At 38.5% G+C, this 26325-nt stretch overlaps 2 protein-coding genes and 1 long non-coding RNA gene across 4 annotated transcripts; 2 read left to right on the top strand and 1 right to left on the bottom strand.

Annotated features, from left to right (window-relative positions):
* Positions 1 to 932: 932 nt before the first annotated feature.
* Positions 933 to 10464, bottom strand: LOC104452995 (K(+) efflux antiporter 3, chloroplastic). Of its 2 annotated transcripts, XM_010067494.3 has the most exons (19): positions 10221 to 10459; positions 9271 to 9654; positions 8736 to 8837; positions 7880 to 7960; positions 7641 to 7742; positions 7055 to 7132; positions 6604 to 6672; positions 6407 to 6457; positions 5732 to 5845; positions 5557 to 5658; positions 5333 to 5467; positions 4879 to 5060; positions 4672 to 4807; positions 3751 to 3822; positions 3561 to 3662; positions 3167 to 3328; positions 2616 to 2705; positions 2375 to 2536; positions 933 to 1712 (listed from the first exon to the last, which is right to left on the bottom strand). In XM_010067494.3, the coding sequence occupies exons 1-19, from the start codon at positions 10254 to 10256 to the stop codon at positions 1440 to 1442; spliced, it is 2433 nt and encodes an 810-aa protein (XP_010065796.2). In that variant the 5' UTR covers positions 10257 to 10459; the 3' UTR covers positions 933 to 1439. The 2 variants fall into 2 exon arrangements, with proteins under 2 accessions (XP_010065796.2, XP_039174042.1); XM_039318108.1 differs by lacking the exons at positions 933 to 1712; positions 2375 to 2536; positions 2616 to 2705 and adding an exon at positions 2726 to 3112 and having other exon boundaries at positions 3149 to 3328; positions 10221 to 10464.
* An 8514-nt stretch (positions 10465 to 18978) lies between these two features.
* On the top strand, positions 18979 to 20777 carry LOC120295976 (protein pleiotropic regulator PRL2-like). Its single transcript, XM_039317610.1, has 5 exons — positions 18979 to 18996; positions 19090 to 19136; positions 19432 to 19494; positions 20230 to 20314; positions 20514 to 20777. The coding sequence occupies exons 1-5, from the start codon at positions 18979 to 18981 to the stop codon at positions 20571 to 20573; spliced, it is 273 nt and encodes a 90-aa protein (XP_039173544.1). The 3' UTR covers positions 20574 to 20777.
* A 491-nt stretch (positions 20778 to 21268) lies between these two features.
* Positions 21269 to 22060, top strand: LOC108961097. Its single transcript, XR_005552645.1, has 3 exons — positions 21269 to 21393; positions 21840 to 21917; positions 21998 to 22060. It is a non-coding gene; the product is annotated as an uncharacterized LOC108961097 (long non-coding RNA).
* The last annotated feature ends 4265 nt before the right edge of the window (positions 22061 to 26325 follow it).

Raw genomic sequence — 26325 nt, 5'->3', positions numbered from 1 at the left:
AATTTTTGTAATAAAAGAATTAGTTTGGAATAAATTTATTGAAGTTTTTCGTGATATCAACCATTTTTTCTAAAAATATATGTGGTATTCACTATTTGGAACATTAATTTCTGAAAAAAGTGAGCCATAGTTGATGAATATGCACTTGTTATAACTTTAAACTCATATGAAGAGGACACATAAAAGTCGCGTAATAAAATCCATGCCATAAAAAAAGTGATCCAATTCTAACAATAAAAAAATAATAAGAAAGAATGCATACGAGTCTTTTGGCAACGTAACTAAACAGAACTTATTTGTGGTTATGTCATCCTTCGCTTAGGAAAACAAATTGACTTTCCATTCATTTATATCGGACCACTTGTCTGAACTTCTTATTAATGCTAAATGACTTCTATTTATTTTCTGCACAATTTTATTAAAGAGATTAATCCGTCTCCACTTTTAAGTAGGTGAACATGTGTTATGAAATAACTCTTTTGAACTCGAGAACACTTCATGTATAACATGATTTGCAGAAATGCATCAATGATCGTATGCTGAAAGGCTTCGTTCCCTTTGATAGCTTCACCTGCAAGAATTTCAAGTAGGACACATTTCATAGGCTTAGACCGCAAAAATTGCTTGATCTTCTCATCACTTTCCTTGCTTTTCATCCGTTACTGTTATTGCATAACAGCTATAAACGACCGAATAAGATAAATGTGATTCAAGAGGGATGGAGCCTAAATGAGAAAACATTCAATTTTCAAAGGATTGATTGCCCATGTCAGGGAAATTGAAATTGCAATATTTTCTTACTATTTTCTAACAAGATCCATTGAAAAAATAGATGAGATCAGAACCGTATTGGTTCAGGAAACGATGACCACACGCCCCTTTTTCCAGTACTGAGGAGGATTGCAATCCTGAAATTGCCCTGCAAATCAAGATGCTTAAAGGGATCATGATGCATTGAAGCAGCACATTCCTCTTTGAAATGTAATGAATAGTCATGTCAGAGCGAATTTAAACGCGCAAAATAAGTTCAATATGGTGGCATGGTGCGCGAATAATAAGATCTTGTTCCTAATGATTGAATGAATATATACATGTATGAAACTGCTGGACGACCCTTCAAGATCGAGCATAACATGATGCATCATCACCTCCAAGACCTTTTCCAACCAACGCAGCAGCAAGATGAATAACTGTCCGCCACCTCCAAGAGTAATTGCCAACTTCCGTTCGAAGCTCCATTCGCTCCTTAGAAGTATGAAAATAAAGCTACATCACTCGAAACAGATCAATTTTCCCTCTCGATTTTGTTTGCACGAGACTTGATTATGTACACACTATCCTCTACTTCGAAGCTGTCCAGAACTTTCTCAGTAATTTTGTGGGTGTCGTTCCCTACCGAAGTGCGTCAGCTACAAAATTTCTTGCCTCTTCAGTGGTCTTCACTTGCGGTCCGGGTCTGCTACATCTTGTGCAGAGGTAGCAACAGTGGATTTCCCAACAAGGGTACCGTTCTCGGGCTCCTGCTCACAACTTATAACACGACTGTCTAGATCCTCGGACATCTGAAGTTCTCTATCATGTCCTGCTCGGGCTTCTTTCTCTTCGAATTGAATTCCTGTTGCAGCCTCTTCCAGGTTCTTTTTATAAGTTTTCTCTTCAGCGACAGATGATAAAGAGGATTTCCGTTTCCCAACTAAGTCACCAACTTTTACCTGACAAATGGTGAAATCATAACATTTGTGAAAGAATGCAAACGCTTTGGACAGTATCTGGGTTGCACTTAAAAAACTGATTTTGATGCTAAAAGGCGAAGATTGCTACATTGATCGGAGGGTATCTTTATCAAGGAAAGAGTAACAATCGCCCACTGTTCAGGTAGTTGATCCTTTTAGTAAAATGCATATCCGCTCTTGTAATCTCTTGTACTTTTATACCTTAAGAGTAACATAATATGGGTTCGTGTTGGAAAAATAACTCTAGTAAAGAGGTACTTGGCCAAGAGTTGATGATGAAAGCTCTTAGTGGCTCAATTAGAAAGTCAACTGTAAGATTGCCTAGAAACAGGCAAAAGACACAAAACTTGATCTTTAGCAACAACTTAATGAAAGCTTAGACAATCTTGGGACTACATCTTTTTTAGGTCCACCATTGAAACTCCACCATGTAAGACCGTGAACTTTCCAGCGCTATTGTGGTGCAAAATGATTTTCAAACATTCCTATTAACCTGAACTCAAGAACTAGGGCATCTAAATATAGTGGTCTAAGACTGCTCTCGTTGTTAACAAACCACTGCATTAGATTATTATCACATTGACATCACCCATTCAGTGCAGCAAGCCAAACAGATTGCAAAACACGTGAGATTTAAGTACCTGCAGTGGCTTCATCACATTAGATTCTCGACCATCATTTTGCCTGACCTCATCTTGAGCTTGTAGTTCCATAGAGTCTCGAACAAGCTGACTCAGAAATGTTACCTCATCGGACATAACACCAAACCCTTTCAAAAGCTTAGAGCCAAGCTGTAAACTTGTCTGCATGAACAAATCAAACTTGACTTAAATTAATTTCTTGCACCATAGTCAAAAGCATACAAAGTATATTACTAGTTACCTCAGCATTTTCTAGGATAGCATCTGTAGCTCCTGCTTTCTTCAAATCCAAAAGATGAGTAATGTCTTGAGCCCTTGCATATATCGGAATCTGAAGCAGAAAATGAGACAACTACTAATGTGGGACAAAGAAATATCTTAACTTCAGAAGTGACTACAACAGGCAAGCACAATATATGCATAAATTATATGATGTCCACAAACTGAGAATTAGGAGGAACCCTATATTAAAGAAGCTTTTATATTGACATGAGAGTCATTGTCTAAAGATCTAGAAATTTTCTTGTTCCTCGAAACCCACGTTCATGAATTTGATTTCAACCAACATAAAAAAAGAAGAGGGGCCTAACTCCTCCATTTAAAAACTCTGAGAGGCTAGGTACACATATTGGCTTCATTATTTTTGTTATAGGGGCATAAGAACAAAAGGTAGTACAAATAGTTACGTAGGTGTGAACTCAGACAAATGAAATGCATGGACCTCAAAACACATACGCACAGAGAGAGAGAGAGAGAGAGAGAGAGAGAGAGAGAGAGAGAGAGAGAGCTTACAGCTGGAAAGGCAAGTCGAAGCCTTTGAACAGCCTCCATTGTTCTCTTCCGTCCAGTGTACATCACCATGACAGCTTTTGGGGAAGTGATACCAGCAGATTGCAACACAGTTGGACGTGATCCATCCCCATAAAGAATAGGAAAACCAAGCTTTCCAGATGCCTGAGAGTTCAATAACAAAAGATGAACTTACCTAAAATAGTATCAAAGCACTACCAACTTCAGCATGTCAAAAGATTAATTAATTCAAAAAAATTATCAAAGCACTACCAACTTCAGTATTTCATTCTGGCTCTAGGTAATGTGACCTGAACAAGTACAGCAAACACCAAGCAGTTGCACAAGCCCAACGGCATTTACTAAAACAGGGAAATTATGAAAAGGTCTAACTAACCTTTACAACAGTAGGATTGAGATCAAAAGCAACATAAGGCCAACCAGCCAGGTCACCATCAATTCCAGAAGCCAATGGAGCTGACAAGAAATTGGCAAGGACCTGAATGGATAGAATTTACAATTGTGGAGTAAAAAAGCAGTCAAAGTGCTAATTCAATCAAAGGAAGAACTTGATGCTCAAATCACACCTGACCCATCTGTCCGAATCCAAGAATTACAACAGGATCCCTAGCATCAAAGTTCGCAATCTCCACGGCTTTCTGCAAGAATACATGTAAGAGTTAATCTGCAGCACAACTTGCAAAATTCCTTCAGCGAGCTAAACAAGCTAGCCCAGGCTATTCACTCAGCTGACTAGTGATTTATGTAAATGAAACCATCAAGACTAAAGCTGGCATTCTGGCAGGTTGAGTTAGTTTGAGATGCAGGGTTAGTTTCAGTTTACTAGATACAAGTTAGTTTCAAGTTCTGATTGCAGAGGCTCAGTTTCACAAATTTCATAATTTAGATTTTGCAAATAATATGCATTTTTAGGAACCAATCAGACAAGGATCTCAAATATTTGGAATAATTCTTGATTATGATTTGTTGTACTTCAATCTATGGTTCTATCAGAGAGATGTTTTTCGCATTGGAATCAGGTTAGTTTGGGATATCATCTTGACCAAGTTTTGTCAAGTTTGGTTATCGCACTTTCAGGTAAATCGAGTGTCACACAGTTGACACAATGGTCAAATTGGTTTAATATCAAATTTCTGACACAATGATTTTGGGCAAATTTCTGAGGTCAGATCAGTTTTTGCCACCTTTAGTCAAGACATGAGACTGACTTAAGGGCTCAAAAAGCATATGAATGCTGCCTATGAGATGATTCATATAAATTTCTTCCTTGAGTTTTTTTTTAAAGATTTTTAACTCAATAAATATAGTTTTTAATAGTTCAATAAAGAAAGGTCAATTTTCTAAGGCATAATGCACAAGTTGCAGTTTTATGAATATGTAATGGTCATGAGATTAATTGATTGATCCAAATGACTAAAGGCCACTGAGAAAGACTACTTTGGATGTTCTTATATATAACAAACTTTATATATGACAAAAAAACGTACTTCCTCAGTTTCGAACTCCTCATCAATAAAATCAGCAGCCTTCTTTCCAACTTCATTGAGCAAAGGTGTCAATGCCATTGACAACACAACAACTATTATAAGGAGCTTGTTCAGCTCAAGTGGCAGCACCCCAAGCCTGGCCAGATGGTAAAAATCTTCATGAGCCAATGACTTTAAGGAAATAACCAACAAGTACCCATAACTAACCTGTTTGCCAAGGAGAACACAACAAATCCAAACTCCCCTCCCTGTGATAAGAGCAATCCTATTCTTACACTTTCTTGTAAAGTGAGTCCAACACGGGGACCTATTGCTGTTATAATCACAGTCTTGATGAAGAGCAAACCTCCCAGGAGAGCAAGCACATTGGGCCACTCTCGCAAAAGCACCTGCAAAGAGTTGAATTTTCTGTTGCATTAAAAAAAAAAAACATGCTTGCTATTGTTACAATGCTCTTTTAATGGCTGGTGTCTTTCTAATTTTCGCAGAACAAGCAATGCAAACATATGATCAAAACACTTACTCAACTCATAAAACCCTAAAAATTTCTCATCTTCTCACAGAAAAAGTACCAAGGTCCACTGATTTTCTCACAAGAAAATTTATGATTGGGTCAAGCTGGTGCCAAAGTTTAATAGTATTGAAAAGAACTTATTCCCACCTCCATGTCAATGGAAGTCCCTGTAGTCACAAAGAACAATCCGAGCAGTAACCCTCTAAATGGTCTGATATCTGCTTCAATCTGTGTCCGGAAGTTAGTTTCAGCTAGCAATGCCCCAGCCAAAAAAGCTCCAAGCTGCACATAAAATGTTTACATCTCGTAAAAATTTCTGAAAGGGAAGTCACTTCAGAGTACAAGGCATCCTGCGGGTAGGGATACTTAACAGTATCACTGAAGCCTAACATTTGGGTGAGAAGGGACGTCCCAGAAACAGTCAACAGGCAAAGAGCAACAAAAGCTTCTGAACTCCTTGCTTCTGCGACAACCTGATGTAATGAAGTTAATTAAGAATAAATGTCATTTCAATTTTTCTTACGATTGAAGAAACCTGAAGCACACCTCAAAAACTCGCCTAAGCAGGTATTTCCCTCCGAGAGAAAGTAATCCAAGACCACCTAAAGCCTTTAAACTTTCTTGAGCAAGCACAGGCCAGATGCTTTCCTCAACCAAATTCTGCAAAAGAAGAGTCAGATGACCACAAGCGAAGGTTTTATAAGCTGAATAAAGTATCTGAAACCATTGAATCCCCAGTGTTTACAGTGAGGACACTAAAAAAGACTTGAGTTACACTCTCAATCAACTAAAACAACAAAATCAACTAATGCAAAACATCAAAAAGAGGGGAAAAAAGAAAAAAAGGCTGTCTTCAACCATTTATTATACTATCTCATGCATCTCGACCTATAATGCTTCCATCTATAATCAATTTTCTTGCCTATGAGTTCTGCTCTTGGAAAGAATGCTAGTTCTTACTATTTGTTCGTATTTTACAATATGAAGATTCCACACAAGTAAATCCTAGAAATAAAAACAATCAAGCCAGACACGCAATGTACCCATATGCACCACCCAAAGGACTTCTGGAAAAAAAAAAAAAAAAAATTGTGTTGCCCCTAAACTTATCCCCCCCTCCCTCCCTGAGTAAATGCCGCCTCCTCATTGTGCACAAGTAAGACCTCACGCACGCACGCACAAGCACACACACACTGTGCACGTGAGAGAGAGAGAGAGAACCTGGCTCTCCAGCACCGGAAGGATAACTAGAAGAGGGATGACAGCAATATCCTGCAACGAAACAAGTCATTCAATCCAAAAAGTCATGCTCCTCTACTTAGCATGATATCCTGCTTGTGAAGTAAAAGATTGAAATAACTAGTTGCAGGCTAAACTAGCAGCAAAGAAAATTTCATATTATTAGAACCAAATATAACCTGAAAAAGAAGTATCCCCAGAGTTGCGGAACCAAATCTCGTTGCCAGCTCACCTTTCTCTGCAAGAAGCTACACATTATGTTTAGTAAACTCTTGAAACCTGGTGAATGATTTCTTATGAGCAAATGCTCACGAGATGAATAAAATCTGTATTAATCTGCCATCAGCGGTCAAAAGAATGACTCTGTTGTCATGCACTGAGAGGACGAAAAAAAGAAATAAGAATAAGCGTAGGACAGGGTTAACAAGGTCACGCATTAAACTCTATGTATCATCTTCGAATACACTTTTGAGTGATAACTATTTAGTGAGGTCTCTATATTGCCATACTATTCTATGTATTCATCCAACTATAATCTCATAATTGGCAAAAAGTAGGGTAAAGTCCACCTGTATGAATAACGAAAAGTGCAAATACCAAATAAATCATGAGTTCTGAAAATTTAACTACCTGCAAGACAAAAGCAGAAGAAGATAGAGAGAGAGCAGCACCAATCACTACTGCCTCATCCACACTTCTGATGTTAACCTGCAATTTACAAAGTTTGGTCAATGAAAAAGCAACACAAGGATTTTCAGTATGGACCTTGGGCAATCCCAGTGCGATAGCTTTTACAATTTACAAGCCAAAGCAATCTTCAGCAATGGTGCATTAAAAGAATCTTCGTTATTTAAGATGGAGCACTATCTAAATTTTATACTAGGTAACTGGCTTCGTAAGTAGATAGGCATGAGCGCCCATAATAAGCAGCCAGCCTGCTGAGCAAGTACTCAGGCCTACCTTTCAAATTCAAAGCAAGCTTCCAGTTCAAAGGAGGACCTATGGTCAGCATAATAACAAAATCTTTGAAATTTAAGTACATGGGATAACATTTCCCATTTAAGGACCCATAGCAAGATATATATGTGAGCGAAATATTGTGCTGGAATGTTCATGACAAGTGAGATGATATTAAGACACAATATACAAGCACAAGAATGAAGCCACGTCTTGCAGTAGATGCAATAAAGTGTTACTTGGTCGACAACATACTCACCAAATCTGGCTTTGAGTGGAAAAGGAACTCTAGAATTTTTGTCCCTATAGCTCCATTAGGTGGAAGTTCAAATGCCGTGAAGACCAGAGTGGATAAGAAGACCTTTAAGGTGAAAACAAATGAAATGTCAAAATGTGAAATGACTCTTGAGAAAGAAAGTAAGATGCCAAATAGTAGAAGAGATGGGATCTCCAGGAATTCAACTCAAACTGTAATCCATGCATGTGACAACCCTTTACCTGAGTCAATCCCATGCCAAAGGCGAACTTTGCGAGAGCCTTTAAGCGTGCAAATGATAGCTCCAATCCCATCTCGAACAGCTGGAGAGGAAGAGGCATGGCTCTTTCATGAGTAGAGTCATGTCCATAAAGAACATGATAGTTGAGCTATATCTATTTACATTTGTATCTTGCTCCACTGGTTAATAATTAAGTCGACTATCTAGAGGGAAAAAGGAAAATAATAAATCAAAGCCACCCATCAAATGGAGTCACAGGATCACTATGTTAGAAATGCTCAAGATCTTTCTTCAAGACATCACCTTAGTCTTTTTGGCTCAAATCTAGTAACAAAGACAGCAGATGGGAAATCATTGTCCTTCTTGATCTTAACATGCGCCACTTGGCAGAAAAATTAGATGCTGCATTTCCTAACTTACTATCATGTATAGAATATGAGTAAGTCATAAGTTGCTCACACTTCAGTTAAAAACCAAAAAAAATGGATAATTCCAGCCTTTTGACATAGGAATGGTCACTAATGGAGGTGAAAGTTTGTGAAATCAAGCAAAGGAGAGTCTTCTTGATGCGCACTCCACACCCTAGAGCCAAGATGCAAACAATAGATGGGACTTGGATGTCTATTGAATGTATCATGTCATCCAATTAATAAGTTAGAAGCTTGACTGAAATAGAAACATTGTGACATATCACTACTTTCACTTGTTATTTTGCTGCTAAGCAAGGGTGGCCACACTTAAAGTCACAATTCTTTCAGAATATACTGACTGATAAAAGTTAGAAACGTCATTAACTGCGACAAAAAGAAAAAGATGAAGCAACAATTCAGATTATTGGCAGAGAGAAACTAGCTTACCAGGAAAAGGATGCCCCATTCAGACAGCACTTTGACATCTGTGAGATTTCTTATAAATCCAAACTGATTGAGTACAACTCCGGCAAAGAAGAAACCAAGTATCTGAAGACAAAGCAATAGCTCTTAGACCAATCATGGCTCCATCCTCATAGCATCTTGCAATAAGAGACTTAAACTTTTCACTAAAAAAAGATCCGTCTATGCATTTATTCATGGTCTGTTTGATCGAGGATGGTTGAAAACAAATATTCCGATGGCCATGGCCCATAGCACGACAACCTCTTAAGTAGGTGGGACAGAGAAAATTGAAAGAAGCACCTTGCAGTTCCCCAACTTTTATTGCTGAAGTCAGGCTTTTATCGACTAAAGACCTAAGCACTAGATATTCTTCTTTCCCTTTGACATAACATAGGGAATTTTAGACTTGCTGTTGATATACTCAATTAACAAACATGTGCGTGTTGTCAATGCATGAGGACCATTGGTAGGCCCTGACACAAAAAGAGATAAATATGAATCAAAAGGTATTTCTTACAGGACTCGCTTTGAGTAACTTGAATGTTGGGACGACTGCTACAGTCACTGCTAAGAATGTAAGAGTATCCAATCCTAAATCATTGATGACATCAACAGCACTGGCGACGTCAATCGTTGCTCGAATCCGTGCTCTTCCAGAGCGACCCAGCCTATAGTTGTTGTGACGAAGTTGTCTCTGACCCAATCTCGAGGAAGTCAACAAACTTATATATTTACAGGTATCTCCCGAAACAAAAGAGCGGCGACCAATCCGATACTTTAAGGCATAAGGCGGCGCATGGACTTGCTGGCTATAGGAATATGAATCCAAATGTCCACAGCCACATGAGATGGGAGTAGAGAAAGCTACAACCACATTTCCATGCTTCACCATGCCATATCCCTGGAAGTCGAGAAAGGGGTAACACATAGCATCACTTCAATTAATCATGGTATTGTCATAGCTAATCTATATGATGCTCATGATACCCAGTCGAAAAGAATCCAAGAATTTGTATTGTGGGTTGCTTTACAAAACAGGAGCATTCTTAAAATGCAAAAGAGATCCCAAGCAGCACTCAGCATTCGAATAATCATATGAATACACTTCAATTAATCACGGTATCGTCACAGCCAAGAATGATGCTAATCCATATGATGCTCAGGATACCCAGTAGAAAAGAATCCAAGAATTTGTATTGTGGGTTACTTTACAAAACGGGAGCATTCTTGGTATGCAAAAGAGATCCCAAGCAGCATACAGCATTTGAATAAACATACGAATAACCATCTTTCCAAAACACTCAGAGCCGTTTCAAACGACAGACCCTCAGACACCATTCAATCGAAAGGCAGTCACTCGGCACAAATTATCAAAAACTCCGAAACAAAATGCTCAAAACATGGACGAAAGAGCCAGGCGCGCATAGACAGACGAACCCAGAACCAGAAACCGAAGAGGGTACGTACTCTCGGGAAGTGGCACAGGTTGAGCGACTCCCACATGGCGGCACGACCGGCTCTAGGAGGAGCTCAATCGCATGCGGAATTTCCGCTCCAAGAACCAATCTCGACGCTCCTTGGGTCGCCGTCGTCCTTTGTGATGCTTTGAAGGTGGTGAAGGTGAGGCTGTGACGAGGCCGCGCAGCAAGAATTTAGAGATTGTGAGAGAGAGAGAGAGATTGTGGAGGAGATGCGAGCGCCCGTGGGGGAAGGAGATTCTTGGATTCTTGCACTTCTTGTCTGGATCACGATTTCATCTGCTGGCCGGCTGACGTGGACGCCACGTGGATTATTACACGTGCTGACGACGTGGTTGTTGAAATTACGGTAACGCCCTTGTATTGATTTGAATCATTATATTCACTATTCAGGTGACCTGATGTGGCCCGTTGGATCAATTTTCAATTCAAAAAAAGTTCGGCAATCGGGCGAATGGGCTTTCAGTTTTGTACATTAGTGACTTAATTTATAAGAAAAATAAATTAGATAAAGAGAAAATTATTGATTTCCGATAAATAGATAATTACTTTTTTATTTTGACAAGTTATATGACGCATTAGAAAGATTGCTTATTATGACCAGTGATGTAGAAAAAATTTTATATGAGAAATTGATAATTACACATGCAAAACTCCTAGTTGGCAATTACTTTCTTTTTCATGGAAAATTATCACTGACCCCAAAAGAAAAAAATAACTAGTAATTAACAGTAGCGAAAGTTGAAAAGTACTTAGTAATAATTAAGCATACTGAAAATTATTTATTTGTATCCAATTTATTTTTACGTCATAAAAATAAATTATTGACACATCCATTGCTCGATAAGCGACATGTGAGGTTGAATTTAATTCTATACTACAACTAAATCCTTCCACATGTCAACAATTCAATACCGTGGGTAGAAGTTGCTTTTTACTTTAACCACGGGCCTTATAAAAACCACAAACGGTTAACTTTATTATTAAATTAAGTCTACTCTCATTTATGAAAGTTCATACCATATCATGCTTATAGTGAATGCTAGGTAGTGAAAGCTTGGTGATTCCAAGCAACGTTTGCTCTTCTTTTCAAAGTATCTATACACTTGTTTATCATAATACCATGAGATTTACTATCAATCTCATCATATTGTGAGTTATAAAACAACGAGACTCTCTGTTGTTATTTCTGACTATCCATCTTTGACTAACTATTATGATCGATTTTCTTAGGCCATTTTAAGGTATCTTGATCAATTAAATCATTACAAAAGTCCAACTTTATCCAAACATGAAATGTTAAGTCTCTTTAAAATTAAATAAAAGAAATTTGGAACAAAAATTTTAAGGTCGTACCAAAGGCATTTTTGTTTTTACTCCATTCTATGATTATAAATTTTGTACAATTATTAAACACATTCTTCAGCTCAAAAAAATCGTTCAAGGAATAGAAATAAAAAAATATATATTTCTGAACATAAATTGTTTCTAAAAACAAAGATGTTACCAAACACACCTCTAATATGCGCAACGGATCAATGCTAGGAAATTTGAAAATTTTTGGTTTAAATAGACAGATCGGAGTCAGACAACTTGGGTTGAGAGATACTAAGGTTCAGATTGAAGTCTATAATTACTAAGGTTGACTTCATCTGGCTTTGTAAGCACAATATATTCTTCCAATCTTGATTAGCAGAAAACATAAACCTGTGAAGGGTTTAATTTTTTTTTAAGTATTTTAAAAATTATTAACATTTCACGAGCAAATGAAATAGTACTTGACTATCCGGATATGTTAAGTAAATCAGTATAGTGCATTCCAATAGAAAGAAAAAAAGAAATCAATGTAGTGCTTAGGATGACTGCATTATTCTACACGTGTTAGGACTGTTGACCATGGGGACGTCCCGGCTTCAGACAAAGAACGAACGAAAATGGAACTTTACGAAGATATGAAAAGGTGTGGTTTTTGTTGTACTCAGGGGACAAGAAAATCTCCAAAACAAGAATCCGGATTTGACTGCCTGATTTTTAATCAGATAAAGTCCAGATTGTTCTCTGGTAACAGCACGACCATGAGAACGACAGATGAATCATTTTCTAGAATCTGCAGTAACAAGAGGATATTATTCTTAGTTTTTGAGATTCTATTGAAACAGGATAGGAACTTAGCCCTTTGATCCCTCCTCTATCCTGCACGTGTATGTACTGAGCCTACAGGCAAGTAGTTAAGGAGCTTGACTACTGGCTCTGCATCGCTTTCATATTTTAACGGATTAAGAGACCCTTCGAACAATCAAAGTAAAATGAATACAAACAAGATCCAGAGTGTGAAGAAAGAGCATTACAAGGATGATGCCAAAGCATTAGATAAGTCAAAATGGAGACCACACTCCCTCAAAACAGATGGACAGAAGTTGTTTCGAGAAATAAGAATTTTAAAGAAAAAACTCTTCAAAGCACAAGCACCAACTGTACGTGATAACCATATGAGTCACACTTCAGGATGATTTTGACACCTTTTCACCTTTGTTTTGATGAAAAGTGAGAAGCATAAGACTTCATAAGTAACCAAGATGCAGTAACAAATCCTTAGCAACCAATAGGAACCTAAAAGGGCCAACATTTCCGAATAAAAACTAAGTCTTTCCAAAAACAGGACAGTTCCAGAGAACTTCAGTAATAGCTAAAACAGCTCATTCCAACAAAAACCCAGAAAAATATAGCCCTCCCCAGCACCTCGAAAAACACAGAGAACATCCTGACCTGCATTTCCTCAGTGGTTTCTCCTATTGAAACGTAATTCACAAAGAATCCACCTCCAACACACACCGCTTGACGCACTAGAAATGTGTCGTACCTTGCCGAATCAAAACTCAAAACCCAATTCTAATTCAACCTATCACATTGTAGCATAAACTTGTTTAAATTTTTCGCACGTCACATAAATAGACAGCTCGAGTAAGCCTCATCGCACATAATGTGTCTTAAACCTCGGCGTTCCCGAGCTTCAAGGAGACATCATGGTAATCACGTCTAAACGAAACCAACCGAATTCAACAAACCCCAACCCAGTACATAAAGCGAAGCATCAAGAAGAGCAAGAACCACAATCAAGAATGACAAACCCACGATCAAGATAAGCTAGCAGTAAAACAGAGACCCAAAAAAACAAAAATCGAGAGAATTCAAAGGAATTACTAACTCGGTCCCCTTCTGCCTCAGGGTATGGAACTGCTCGGGTGACAGGACCGCTTGCCACTCCTCCTCCGACTTCCAGACTGACCCGACATAATGTTAATTTACCAGTCATTACTTTTGCATGAAAGAGATACATAAAAAAATCAGTTCATAAAGTTGCAACGAGCGAAACATCCACGTGAAGGTGTTCAAAACTCAAGCAATTAAGCAAAATACCCCACCTTCATTGAACCGAGCAAATCATTCTCTCCCTTAGCACGCTCTGTGGAAGCCCTTTGTAAAATCTGAAAGCAAGAAAAGCATTAGAATATTTGCACTCAGTCGAAGCCCAAACAATGGCCTATAAATGAACATACTTAGTCCCAAAATAGTAATACTTTTCTTGCTTTAAGTTGTCCCTCTTGCCTATTGATTGGAGCAAGTGCATACCATGGACAATTATCACTCATGCGTTCTTCCTCACAGCAACAATGATAAGGTTAAAACTTTCATAGCAAAGGTCACAATGACAAATACTCCGGTGGAAAGGGTAGGACGCGACTTGCTTTGGGAGTCAAAAGGGTCGACAAAGAACTCTCCCCCTTAGCCTCCTAATAAGCTCTCTGACTCTGGCTAGACCTAGAAGACAAAGCAGCCACTATCACCAAGCCTCCATGCCTTCTGAAACAGAGGCGATAGAAAAGACAAAAAAGGGAAAGGAGAAAGAGAGGTCTCACGGTACCCATACGCCTCTCTCTCATCCGCCACAATATCCCTTGCGGCTGTCATGACATCACCGAAATCTCAAAACTTAGCACCACCACCAGTATATCTAGCCTTGCAAACCTCTTTTGCTTCAACATCCTTGGCTACGTACTTGAGCTCGAAATCGGGTTCGAATAAGGAGCAGAAGACAAAGAAGCTCAAGAGGCTAGTCAGCGGTCGGCGACTTTTGGAGCCGTGGCTAGAAAGTCGATGACGGCGACAAGGACAAAGGCGAGGAGGGAAGCGCTTAGGGTGAGTGAGAGGCCTCGAGATAGAGAGGAGAGGAGCTCTTGGGGTGAGTGATTTGTTGAGTATGTCACTCTCAATTGGAGAAGCCAATGCAATTATGTATGTATATAGTAGAATATGTATGTCACTCTCAATTGGAGAAGCCAATGCAATTATGTATGTATATAGTAGAATATGTATGGTAGTGAGTGTGTAAAAGAAAAAAAAAAGAGAACAAAAAAGAAAAAGAAAATATTAAAAGAGATCGGGAGATAAATCAACATGATCTTCCACGTCCAGAAAATCAAGGCGATTGGGAAAGAAATCAAAGTGATATTCTAAAATCTACAAAATCACGAGAGATTAGGAGATAAATCTACGTGATTTTCATATCGTACAATTCTATTGGGATTGTATTTGCTCCTATAAATAGGATTCCTCCTCAATGGAGAAGAAGACACAAAAGCAAGAATATCAGAGTAGCGAAGTGGAAGAAACTGCTTTCTTCTTCCAAGAAAGAGTGTTATCTTTGAGTGAGTTATCTAGTTTGTAAAAGGTTTAGATCCACAAATTGAAGACACTAGTGAGAGATCCAGGTGAAGTTGTGAGATATGGGTGAAGTTGTATGCCATTATTTATCATAGTGGAAGTTTAAAGTAGACTACGGTCCCGCGGTTTTTCCCTTCACCTCACATTAAAATTCTAGTGTTATTTACAATTCATCTTTACTGCTTTCATCCTATTTAATTTTCACAAAAATAGTAGTAGGAAAAATTATCTGGGCCTTCTTCACAAATATTTTTTTTTTCCCAACATGAGGAGAGGAGTGCTTGAGGAAGAGAGAGGCAAAAGCGGGAAGAAGAAGTGTGTTTCCTTGAAAAAAGGAGAGAAAATGCAGTAGGTAGTAGAGCACTTTTCTTTTTTTCCCAACATGAGGAGAGGAGTGCTTGAGGAAGAGAGAGGCAGAAGTGGGAAGAAGAAGCACACTTCGTTGAAAAAGAAAAAAAGGAGAGAAAATGCAGCAGGCGGTAGAGTAGAAAAAACAGGCTTGCAATTTATCTTTTTAATTCACGTCAACGGACACGTGTTGACTTGTTAGTTGGCCGGCTAGGCTTGTGTGTGACGATGATGTGATGATTAACAACCAATGAATATTTTAATTGGAACAATGAATGTGACGATGTCGTCGATATTGTCTCGCTGGTTTGGCAAGAAATTTGGCATTTTTGAATGCGGGGATAGATGAGGGAGAAACAAAGGAAGAGAGACAAAGCTGCAAGAGCAGGGCAAATGTGCAAAAGATTGGGGAACTGGGGAAGTGTATCGAATGATGATCGGCTGTGAGGAGTGCCTTAAGGATGGAGGGGGGTTTATATATGCTTAGACCCCTGATGTTCCAATTTCGTGATCATGGGACAAGAAAGTCTCCATCCGAAGTGTACATTTTCACTGTTCTTTGTCCCTCTCGATCTCCGTGCGGAGACCGTGCAGAGACTGTGCGGAGATCGAGGTCTCCGCACGGAGATCGAGAGGGACAAAGAACAGTGGAAATGTACACTTTGGATGAAGACTTTCTTGTCCCATGATTGGCATTTAGACCTTCACCAACGAAATTGGAACATTAGGGGTCTAAGCATATATAAACCCCCCTCCATCCTTCAAGCACTCATCTCTAATCCTTTAGGCATCCTCACAGCCGACCATCATTCAATACACTTCCCCAGTCTCTTTCGCACATTCGTCCCGCTCTTGCAGCTTTGTCTCTCTTCCTTTGTTTCTCCCTCATTTGTCCCCGCATTCAAAAATGCCAAATTTCTTGCCAAATCAGCGAGACAATATTGACGCCATTGTCATATTCATTGTTCCAATTCTAGTTAACTTCGTTGTCCTGAAATATCGAGGACACTGGATTCTCTATTTGATACACACCTCTTCACTATCTTTCTTATTATTTTCACGCTTCTTCTTTATTGCTTTTTGTCCCTTCTACTTATTTGTTGTCTGCCGGTCTTTAGTACTGCTCATGGCGCCCACATCTTTTTCTTTCTCAAGGTCTTTTCCTTTCTCTCCATAACTTTCCTCACGTTGCTGTTGTTCCAAGGTCTCTCTTTTTCTTCTCCTGTATTTGCCGTTGTTGATAATGCTCTTTCTAGCTTACTTATGGGGTCTTATTCAAAAGCTCAAGCAGAAGATGTTAGTAGTCGCAGTCCGTATGTTCGGCCATCAAGGAGGAGCTCTTTTGCCATATTGATTCGTAGTACTAGTCGGTGTTTGACTAGTCGATGTTTTTAGCCAAAAAAAAAAAAAAAACTAGTTGCTGCTTAACAATTTCTTTTGTCCTATTACATACTAACATTGGATTTGAGCAGTCCTTAAAAGGCTTGAGGGAAGAAGAAACGAGCGGAAGACGCGTTGGCCAACCTTTGCACCTACTATCTCGTTCTGGTGGCTGAATAGCAGATTTGGAAATGCCGAGCAGCGAGCTCGTGACCAAGACTCCAGATCTCGAAGTTCGTGGACCTCCGCGTGGGTGCAGATTAAAAGAAGACATAACATAGAGATTTCTTTGTATTAATGATTTTCCCTTTGCATCCATTTAGTTAAGGGAAGTTATGATAAGGATTTCTATATCTAAAATTTTGGTGTGGGATGTAATCAAGGCATCATAGGATTTTTTTTTTTTGGTAAGGTAAGTAATATTAAGGGGGAGGTCAAAAAGTACAGCCAAACGGCTTCAAAGGACTGTCACTCAAGATGAACAGACTCATGATGAGTGAAAGGAAGCCAAAAAAAGGCCAATCGGTTGACAACACCAAAACAAGACAACACGCCAAAGGAAGAACACAAAGTAGCACCAAGTGTCTACCCAAGCAAGGCCAACTCAGATGACGAAGATAGTAGGGTCCACTTCCCAGGAACATTGCACTCTTCTGTTTCTTGGGGAATCCTCCACATTCTTGAAGGTGCAAGCCTTATCTTTAACAACCTTTAGAAGGTGCTTCTTCATAGCCGAAGTAGAAATCTATACACCCCTAAAGAGAATATCGTTTCTATTCTTCCAAATGATGTAGCAAAGTGCTCCAAAAGAGAATTGGTTGATGCATTTATAAAACTGCTTGCCCGAGAGCAAGGCCGAAGCCCAACTAAGCATATCATAGGAATTTGATATTGAATATATTGTTGATTTTTTTATATACCTTTTTAGTTTTGGATACAATACAATTTTGTTTTACTTCTTTATCCGTAGGATTTTATATATTATTTAATATTATACATGATATTATTTTGCACTTAGTTATCATGCCAACTTTTGTGCTGCTCGGTGCGCATTGTTTGAAAGGGCGGCGGCTTTAGGTTCAGACTATGCCGCAATATGCATTTTGTTTTTTGAAAATTTAGTGTGGACTTAGGAATGCTTGTGAAATTTGAATCCATGACGGCAGCTGTAATGTATGATGGCTTGTGTCGACTTGATTGGGCTTGAACGGCAGTTTCGATATTAGGCCTATGTTAGCATCGGGCAATGACTGAAATTGTACATGAGCTTGTCTATTGTAGTTGCTGCCAAAATGTTCGCGTGAGATTGTGAGGAACCTATCTGGTGATATGAAAAGGTCTTTTTTCCTCCAAAAGTTCAAAAAGTTCCTACAGTTTGGCTAGTTACTACGTTGGATTGCTGTTTGATGACCTGAAGTTTCATCCAATCCAATGTCATAGCGACTTATGTCTCCCTAAGTGGTAACCATAGATACTATTATCACCCCACTTAGGAATTCCTGAAGTTTCAGTATGTTGATCATCAGATTAAATCTTTCATTCCAAGGGAAAATTGCTTGGAAGATTCTATATGGTTTTCATCTCATTAAAGCATCTCTTTCTCGAGGGGAAGTTGTGTTTTATCAGTTTCCATACATTTTTATTCTATATGTCATAACGTTGCAGTGCTTTTCTTCTCTTTCTTGTTCGCTGGGTGTTTCTCAATTGTTAACTTCATTCTCACTTTGCTTGTCATTCATTTTGTGTCCCTTTTCTGTCACACTTCGCTAATTGACTGTTCAATCTTTTGAAGCATAATGCTCCTCTCTTCATGCGATAATCAGATCTGAATATTATAAAAGCTTGTGTATTTGCCAAGACTGATGGTCAAGTGAACTGCCTATTTCAGGTCATATAACACAACTGTCTTCATTGGGCAGCCACCAAAGCCTTACTTTCTTGATCCTGACATTGGTAGTGACCTCACATCGCTCCAATGTGATGCCCCTTGTGTACGATGCACCCAGGTAGATTTTATTAGTTTTCAGATGTCATATGATTTGTTTCTCAAATCTATGAATTTTTGTTGATAATCCTAAAACTTTGCTCAGATGTTTGTTTTGAATGGTCTCATGATGTTATGCAGGGTGATAAGTGCTAATAACTTCTCATCATTTTCTTATTGCAGATGCCACATCCGCTTTATCGATCCAACAAGGACGTAGTAATCTGTAGGGACCCAATTTGCGCGTCCCTGCATTCAGGTGACGACAGATGTGACCACCCAGAGCAATGTGACTACGAGGTGGAGTATGCAGATGGCGGCTCTTCTCTTGGTTTACTTTTAAAGGATGTCGTTCATCCCAAGGATATAAACTCCTTTCTCTTTTGCAGGTCCAAAAGGTTCTAAAATTCCACCAATAGAAAAGTCTCAAAATGCTTTAACTGTTGGTCCATCATTACGACTTCAAGGATTGTTAGTACCCTTCTCTTTCAAACGACCATCCCTTGGTCAAGAGAATCAAGTTACCTCCATACCTTCACTGAGATATCTCACACATTTTATGCTTTTTAAATTGCTTATCAAAAAAGAAAGCATTCAGATTTTTGGCCACTGTATGTGGTATTACTAATTTCCAGGTTTTTTTTTAATGCGTTGCAGCTCTTTTAACTTTGTAGTTTTCTTTGTGGATTTTATTTAAATTTGTTTGTAAAGCTTTTTCAGTAGAACATTCGACATAATGTTGCTCATGTTCATTCATCTTCCTCAGAAACGATGTTGGTCTACATGGAAAAGGCACTGCTATTTTCTCTGCTTCTGGATCATCAGACAGGTAAATATGTTGTATTGCATTCTATTTTAGTGTCTGTTGGAGTGTCTTTTTGCTTCTTCTTTTTTCCCTTTAAGGCGATCGGTCGCATAATTTGACTTTTCTTCAATAGGAAAGACCTTAAATCTAAAAGAACATTTTTTATATTTATATTTTTTGGTTTAAACACACAAAACCTTGAATAGAAGAGGTTAAGGTCTACATGTGTTGGCAATTCTTCCTTTTGGTAGTTAAGAGATCACATTTGTGTAATTTAGCAAGTTTTTTATTTTTAAATTGTTTGATTCTATGAATTACTATCTATCGAGCCTAAAGAAATTTACTCTTCATGAGTTGCTGGTCATTGTAATCGTGCTCTGAAACTAATCAACATCTAGACTAGTTGTTCTACATCACCTATTGTTGGACCCATAGCCGATATAGTGTCTGTTACATGCATCAGTTGCTTATGCTTTGTAGTTATTCAGAGGCATCGACAAACTAGGGCAAATACCTATGTATCCTATATTTTTGGTGAAAATAGGACTTTTATATTACCGTTACTTTTTTAATACATTGACATGCATCTATTTGCACAATCCACTGAAGTAACATCAGAACATTTCTTAATGGTTTCTGAAAAGCTGTTTCATGGATTCTCATAATTCGACTCATGCATTCAAGGATCACTGAGTCATCTTAAGTTCTGCTCTAAGGTACTTAATCTGCTTTGGCCTCATGCTCTCACTCTGTTTTTAGGAATTTGTCTACCTCAGCCATCATGGAAAGAATTCCAAGCAAGTGGCCACGTCCTGTGTGGCATCCTCCATGGAAGAACTACAGGGTGAGAATTGTGGCCTAATTTTTCTGGCAGCTAGAAGAAAGTTCATGTTTTGTTTTAGTAATAGTTATGGTGTCATGTGATAATTATACATTTGAATTTATTATACAGCTGTGTCTTGTCCATGTTATCGTATCTGCAGTTATTTGCTCGCTTACTTGGATTGTTATGCGTTTTGTTTTCTCCTTTTTGTATGTGCAAGGTCATAAGTGGGCATTTGGGATGGGTGAGATCTATCGCATTTGATCCTAGCAATCAATGATTTTGCACTGGCTCTGCAGATCGGACAATTAAGGTATTAAGCTTTTACAATTGTGCTTTTTGATGATTCCTGGTCTTCTTTTGTTTGTAAAATTTGCTGATCATAGATGCTCACTTTTTAGTTCTTTGGTTGCTACCATTTGCTAATTTAAATTTCTATGTATAGTTCTTTTGGTTAGTTGAACGAGATGATTTGGTTTGTTGAATGAGATGATTGTTAGAATCATTGAGTCGCCCGAAAGTTGATCACTCTTTTCTATGGCAGCATTTTGTTCTAAAACTTTTTTGAAGTGGTATCCTTAATTCTAATGTTATTTCGAATTGCATGATCTCTGTGATTTAATTGTATAAAGTACAATTTGAGATGGAAATTGCTATTAAAAGTTTTGAAATAGATGAGCAATGACATTGCAGAGATGAATTCTAAATGGCCCCAACTGCAATGCATGAGCTTAAAGCTTTTGAGTCATAATTATTAAGCATTTTGTTATAGGTCAAAGTTCTCAATAAACTTGCTTTAGCTCGAGCTTCAGGAGCAACTAGCGGCAGCAGAGTCTTGACAGATTTAGTAGAGGGTCTAGAAGAAGCAGCTGTTGCTGTAGAATTGAGGTTGAAGGTCAACCAGAGTCATCTGGACTTAAGGGGAGGGTACGTGATTTCTTGGTTTCTAGCAATGTCATTTTCTTTTTCCTTCTCTAAGATCCTGATAGTGTAAAGGTTACAGATCTTTCCGAGACTATGGAGAGGCAGTGTTGAAGCACTTGGAGAACTCTATTGATTTAGACCCAAAGCTTCAGAAAGCTCCAGTAAATTATGAAGGAGTAAGCTTTGAATCGATGAAGTTATTCTTAATAGATCGGACCTCATCATTTCAGCAGCTATTTATATTGTGTATTATTGTGTTCATATGCTGAGGAGACAAGTTAATGCTCTAATTCTCAATTAAAGTACATACGTTCTGAATGCTCCTGGGGATGGGAGCAAGAAGGAGAGTTAAACGTCGCAATGGAGTCCATGTTGGTTCTTGATTTGTATCTACAAGAGGAGTCAAAATTATAGTCCACAAAGAGTTGAGCAAAATGTTGTGTGCTTACCAAAATAATATCTGAACTAGTGACCTCAGAGGAGTATTTTACTATAAAGTAAATGCAGGTCCATCATGCTATCTAGTTAATTCCTCCTTTTCTCCCTGAATAGCGCAAGACACGGGGTGAGCTTTGCATTTTGCATGTGATGCTGATCTCTAGTCTGATTGCTGCTTAAACAGGTCTGGGTATCTGGGTTTGGAGGATGGTTCCTTTTGAGGTTCTCGCTTCATGATCCTGTTCTTCCTCTTAACATTGAGGTAGAGGAATCTCTTACACAAGCTACCATAAGAATGATTTTATTGGATTAAGAATTCAATTCAAAATTTACCTGCTGTAGGCACCAACTCACGATGACGCTGTAAAACTTGGACTTGCCGTGCTTGGGGCTGTTAAGGAGTTTTTTGGATACATCCGCTTTAGACAAGTTTGTTCAAGTATCATGAGCCGATGATGCAGAGTGCTTTGGTACAAGTATCTTTCGGCACATCATACTGGCAGTTAAAGTCGGCTTTGGCGTCTACCTCTGTACAGTACGTATAATCAGTGTGTCAATCTCTGATTCTGAGGAGGTTCATTTTTCAGATGGTTTTGATCACAGGCACTCGAAATACTAGTTGATGGCTATGTTTACTTTAGTTTTTACTTATGTTCCTTGTATGCTACAGAGATGTTCTGATAAATAAGAAACGTTCTTCGACTACAGAATTTGTTGGAGGGATGTTTGAAGTTGTGATGCAACTAGTTTTTCTCGTTTTTACAATGTTCGATCAATTTTGATTGCGCTTATCTCCAGATCATTGTTCTTTACATGGAATGCGCAATTTCTGTGCTTAAATGTTGTGATGTTTCCCAAAGACATCCCACGCATCTAATGTTTGTAATGATGAAGACTCGTATTGGACGTCCTGATGAACTGACCTAAATCTCTTACGGGCGAGATTTTCCTGGACAGATGTCCGGCGGTTCGGCGTCATTAGCATGACCGAGTGGGGACGAAATGACAAGTCAATCTTTTAAAGCAACCGATTAAGTGTTACAAATAAATAAAGGAATCTTTGAATTAAAAGAGTTACGAACTCAGATTGGGAAAACATAGTACAACTGCCATGTGAAATACTCTCTAGCTCATCAGATGTCATTGACTGGCACCAATTTGCATCAAAGTAATTGAAATATGGTTTGACTGATTAAGTGTTCCTCTAAACTTGCAAAATCACAAATTTGACACCATCAAGAGCTCCTTATGTATAGCATTCTCCATGCAACCAATCAAAATCACAACAAGGCATGGGGGACGTTCGGCCAGGAATGAAACAAAAGCATGAACCTGAATGACAGAACTCCACCAAAACAATTCATCACAAAATTAGAAGCAACTGTAGTTCCTACCCGGGAAGCAATGACCCACTTGCCATCACTCTAGTCCTAGTGAAGCCTCATATTACTCATTGAATATTAGTTCTTCATTGGATGTGCTGAAGTAGACAACATACTGAGAGCCTTTTAGAATTTCGGAAATTACACCGACCCACCATCCGTCATTGTACCAAGCATCAACTTTGTTGAGCTGCTTGAAACGCCTGGCTGGAAGATGAGGAGGGTAGGGCCTGATATACCGTGAATATGCTTCTTCCCTCAAAGGTTCAATTTTGTCATCTGTTTTCAAGGTTAGATATTCGACCAGAAACTTGTCATTTCCTATATAGTCGATGACAATTGCGGAAAACCAAGAACCCTCATAACCTTTTTCATCACTGCTGACCTCCACAGTTTTACCCTTTCCAAACTTTGGGGTGGCAATGATGTCCCTTTATCGAGTCTTATCATGAATTTTATCTTGTGAGGCATTAACTCCATCGTAGATGACTTCTCCTGCAAGTCAATTTTCAAGAACTACAAATGCGTTAGAAGAAAGATGGCAAAAATATAAAATATACTCAATGCTAGGTCTAACTGAGCATATGGAGTCATTCAGCCACCAAAGATACATAACAACTTGCCAGCATGTGTTGGCTAATGCCAATGGAGTCCCAAATCTGGTCCCCTGTGCAAAATATGCAATCAAATTGAAGCCAGCTATGCAAGAGTTCTATGAACATTTTTTGTCCCACTTCAGACCACAATAAACAGCATTATTTAGCTTTCTTCTTTTTTTTTTTTTTTTGGGGGGGAAGGGAAGGGGAGGCTCAAGGGGAGAGAGGTCATCCATTCAACTAAGAACATCTTCAAGCTCTCAAGACAGCCATACGAGCCATAGTTTCCTTGTGCATTTGGTTGCAACTTTTCTCGACAAAATCAAGTAGCTTTCCCAAATTTTTTGCCCACAAGTTTAAGATGTCATTGCTGTCTTTTGTCATATGTTCCAGACGACTCCCATCAGCTAGTCTATCTTTCATCACAAAACTTGAGATTATTTTCCATCCTCTGCTTCACGCTCAAGACAAAGCAACCAAAGAGGAGGCTGAGCAGCTCACTGTCCACACAATACAGGATAGTCAAAAGATGCATGAGCTCGAATTAACCAGCCATAGGATGGTTGTAGATGTACTCAATAGCAAGACGATAGGAGTCAATTTTATCAGCTTCCAAATCTGGGATTTCGAGCTTAAATTCTTCTTCCAGTGCCATTACAATCTCTACATTGTCCAAGCTATCTAGACCCAAATCATTTTGGAAAAGCACATCAGGAGTCACCTGCAAAAACAGAGAGAAACCCGTCTTATGAAATCCTTGCCAATTTGCAATGTCATTCTTTCGTTTAATCATCACACGAGATTGGAAGAGCAAGATGTTCTACATACAACCAACACTTCTTTTATACACGATTTTCCATTTAAGCTTCGGCACCCTTTTGGTGCCCCAAAACTTTTGTATGGAGAAGAGGAAGATGGCAATCAAGCATAGGACCTCTTTAATAAGAGGATGCAAATGATTAACTTCACCTTAATAGTGTGCTCAAACTCCATCAACGAGTGAGATATATTGGGAAGCAAATATAGTGACAAAAAAGAAACTGACCAAGCACTCAAGGAACTGAGAAAATATGAGCATAAAGCAATAGGGAGGGGAAAGAAAGAGAGACATAACAAATACATATCCTCAGCAACAGTACATGACAATTGAAAGATGAAAATCAACTAAGATTCACCAAAAATAGAGTTATGACAAAAGAAATTAGAAAGCCAATTGCAACCGAATCAATCAAAGGCTCTTTAAATGTAGTGTGTAAATGTTGATGCTGATCAAAGCAGCAAAGAAGCAGAAATGCCAGAACTATAGATATCGAGGAAGAAAGAAGAAAACAGAGGAAACAGAGAGAGAACATAGCATAAAACTGCCTTCTACTGTTCTTTCCGTAAAAAGTCAAGTACAAAACACGACTTAAACAAAAAAAAAAAAAATAACTGCACACACACGTTACGCTTGTAACGCACCCGAACAGTACTTAACTTCCTAAATAACACAACAACAACTGCATAACATAATTGACTAAGTAAGAAAATAAACTAAAACAATATAAAACAGAACAGAAGCTTTAGTCTAAAACAGCAGCACTAATCGAGACATCAAAATCCAACAAACTCCTCCTTGGATCGTGTTTTGCTGCATACTCCAATTTTCTTTCTCAATGCTTCAAATCTTCCAGCTTGAAGTGGTTTAGTAAAAATATCAGCAAGTTGATCTTCAGATCTGCAATAAACCAGCATGACCTCACCATTTTGTTGCACCTCACGTAGAAAGAAGAACTTGACCTTGAAATGCTTAGTTTTGCCATGAAAACTGGGTTCTCGAGATATTGCAATTGCAGCTTGGTTATCCACATTGATCTTGATACATTCATTGGAGTTCAGCCAAAGATCTTTCATTATCTTCTTCAGCCATAAGGCTTGATTTGCAGCTGCAAAAGCAGCTATAAACTCGCTTCTGGGAAAGAGATTGAGCTACAATTTCTTGCTTTTTAGAACACCAAGTGAAACAAGCTGATCCTAAACTGAAACAAGTATCCGGATGTACTCTTCATATCATCCATCGAGCCAGCCCAATCACTATCAGAATAACCTTGTAGATTGAATTCTTGACTCCTTCGAAACTTCACTCCAAAAAAACATGGTTCCTTTCAAATACCTTAAAATCCTTTTAGCTGCAATCAAATGAAGCCGACTTGGATCACTCATAAATCTGACAGAACACTTACAGCAAATAGAATGTCCGTGTCAGGTTCTTTTGTGAGGCACATGAGACAACCTATTAGACTTACAGACATCGAGACATCCACAAATTCGGTTCCATCACTCTTCCGCAACTTCTCTTTGCTACCATAGGTGTACCGACACTTCGACATTCTTCCATCTGAAACTTCTTCAAAATTTCCTTTAAGTACTTCCTCCGACAAATGAAGATTTCATAAGGACTTTGCTTGATTTCCAGACCTAAGAAGTAAGCCATTTTTCCTAAGTCTATCATCTCAAAACCAGCAAATAAGCCTTGCTTAACATTTTCTATCACTGAACATCATTTCCCGTTACCAAAAGATCATCCACATATAGAGACAGAACTACCACACTATGATTCACTTTCTTAATATAAAGAGTGAACTCACTCAAGCTCCTTTTAAAACCTAAATCCAGTAGATATCGATCAATTTTTCCATACCGTGCTCTTGGA

Source organism: Eucalyptus grandis, chromosome 7 (genome assembly GCF_016545825.1).
Source record: "Eucalyptus grandis isolate ANBG69807.140 chromosome 7, ASM1654582v1, whole genome shotgun sequence".
NCBI lineage: Eukaryota > Viridiplantae > Streptophyta > Magnoliopsida > Myrtales > Myrtaceae > Eucalyptus > Eucalyptus grandis.
The sequence above is the reverse complement of the archived record's forward strand: the minus strand, read 5'-3'. Positions and strand labels throughout refer to the sequence as shown.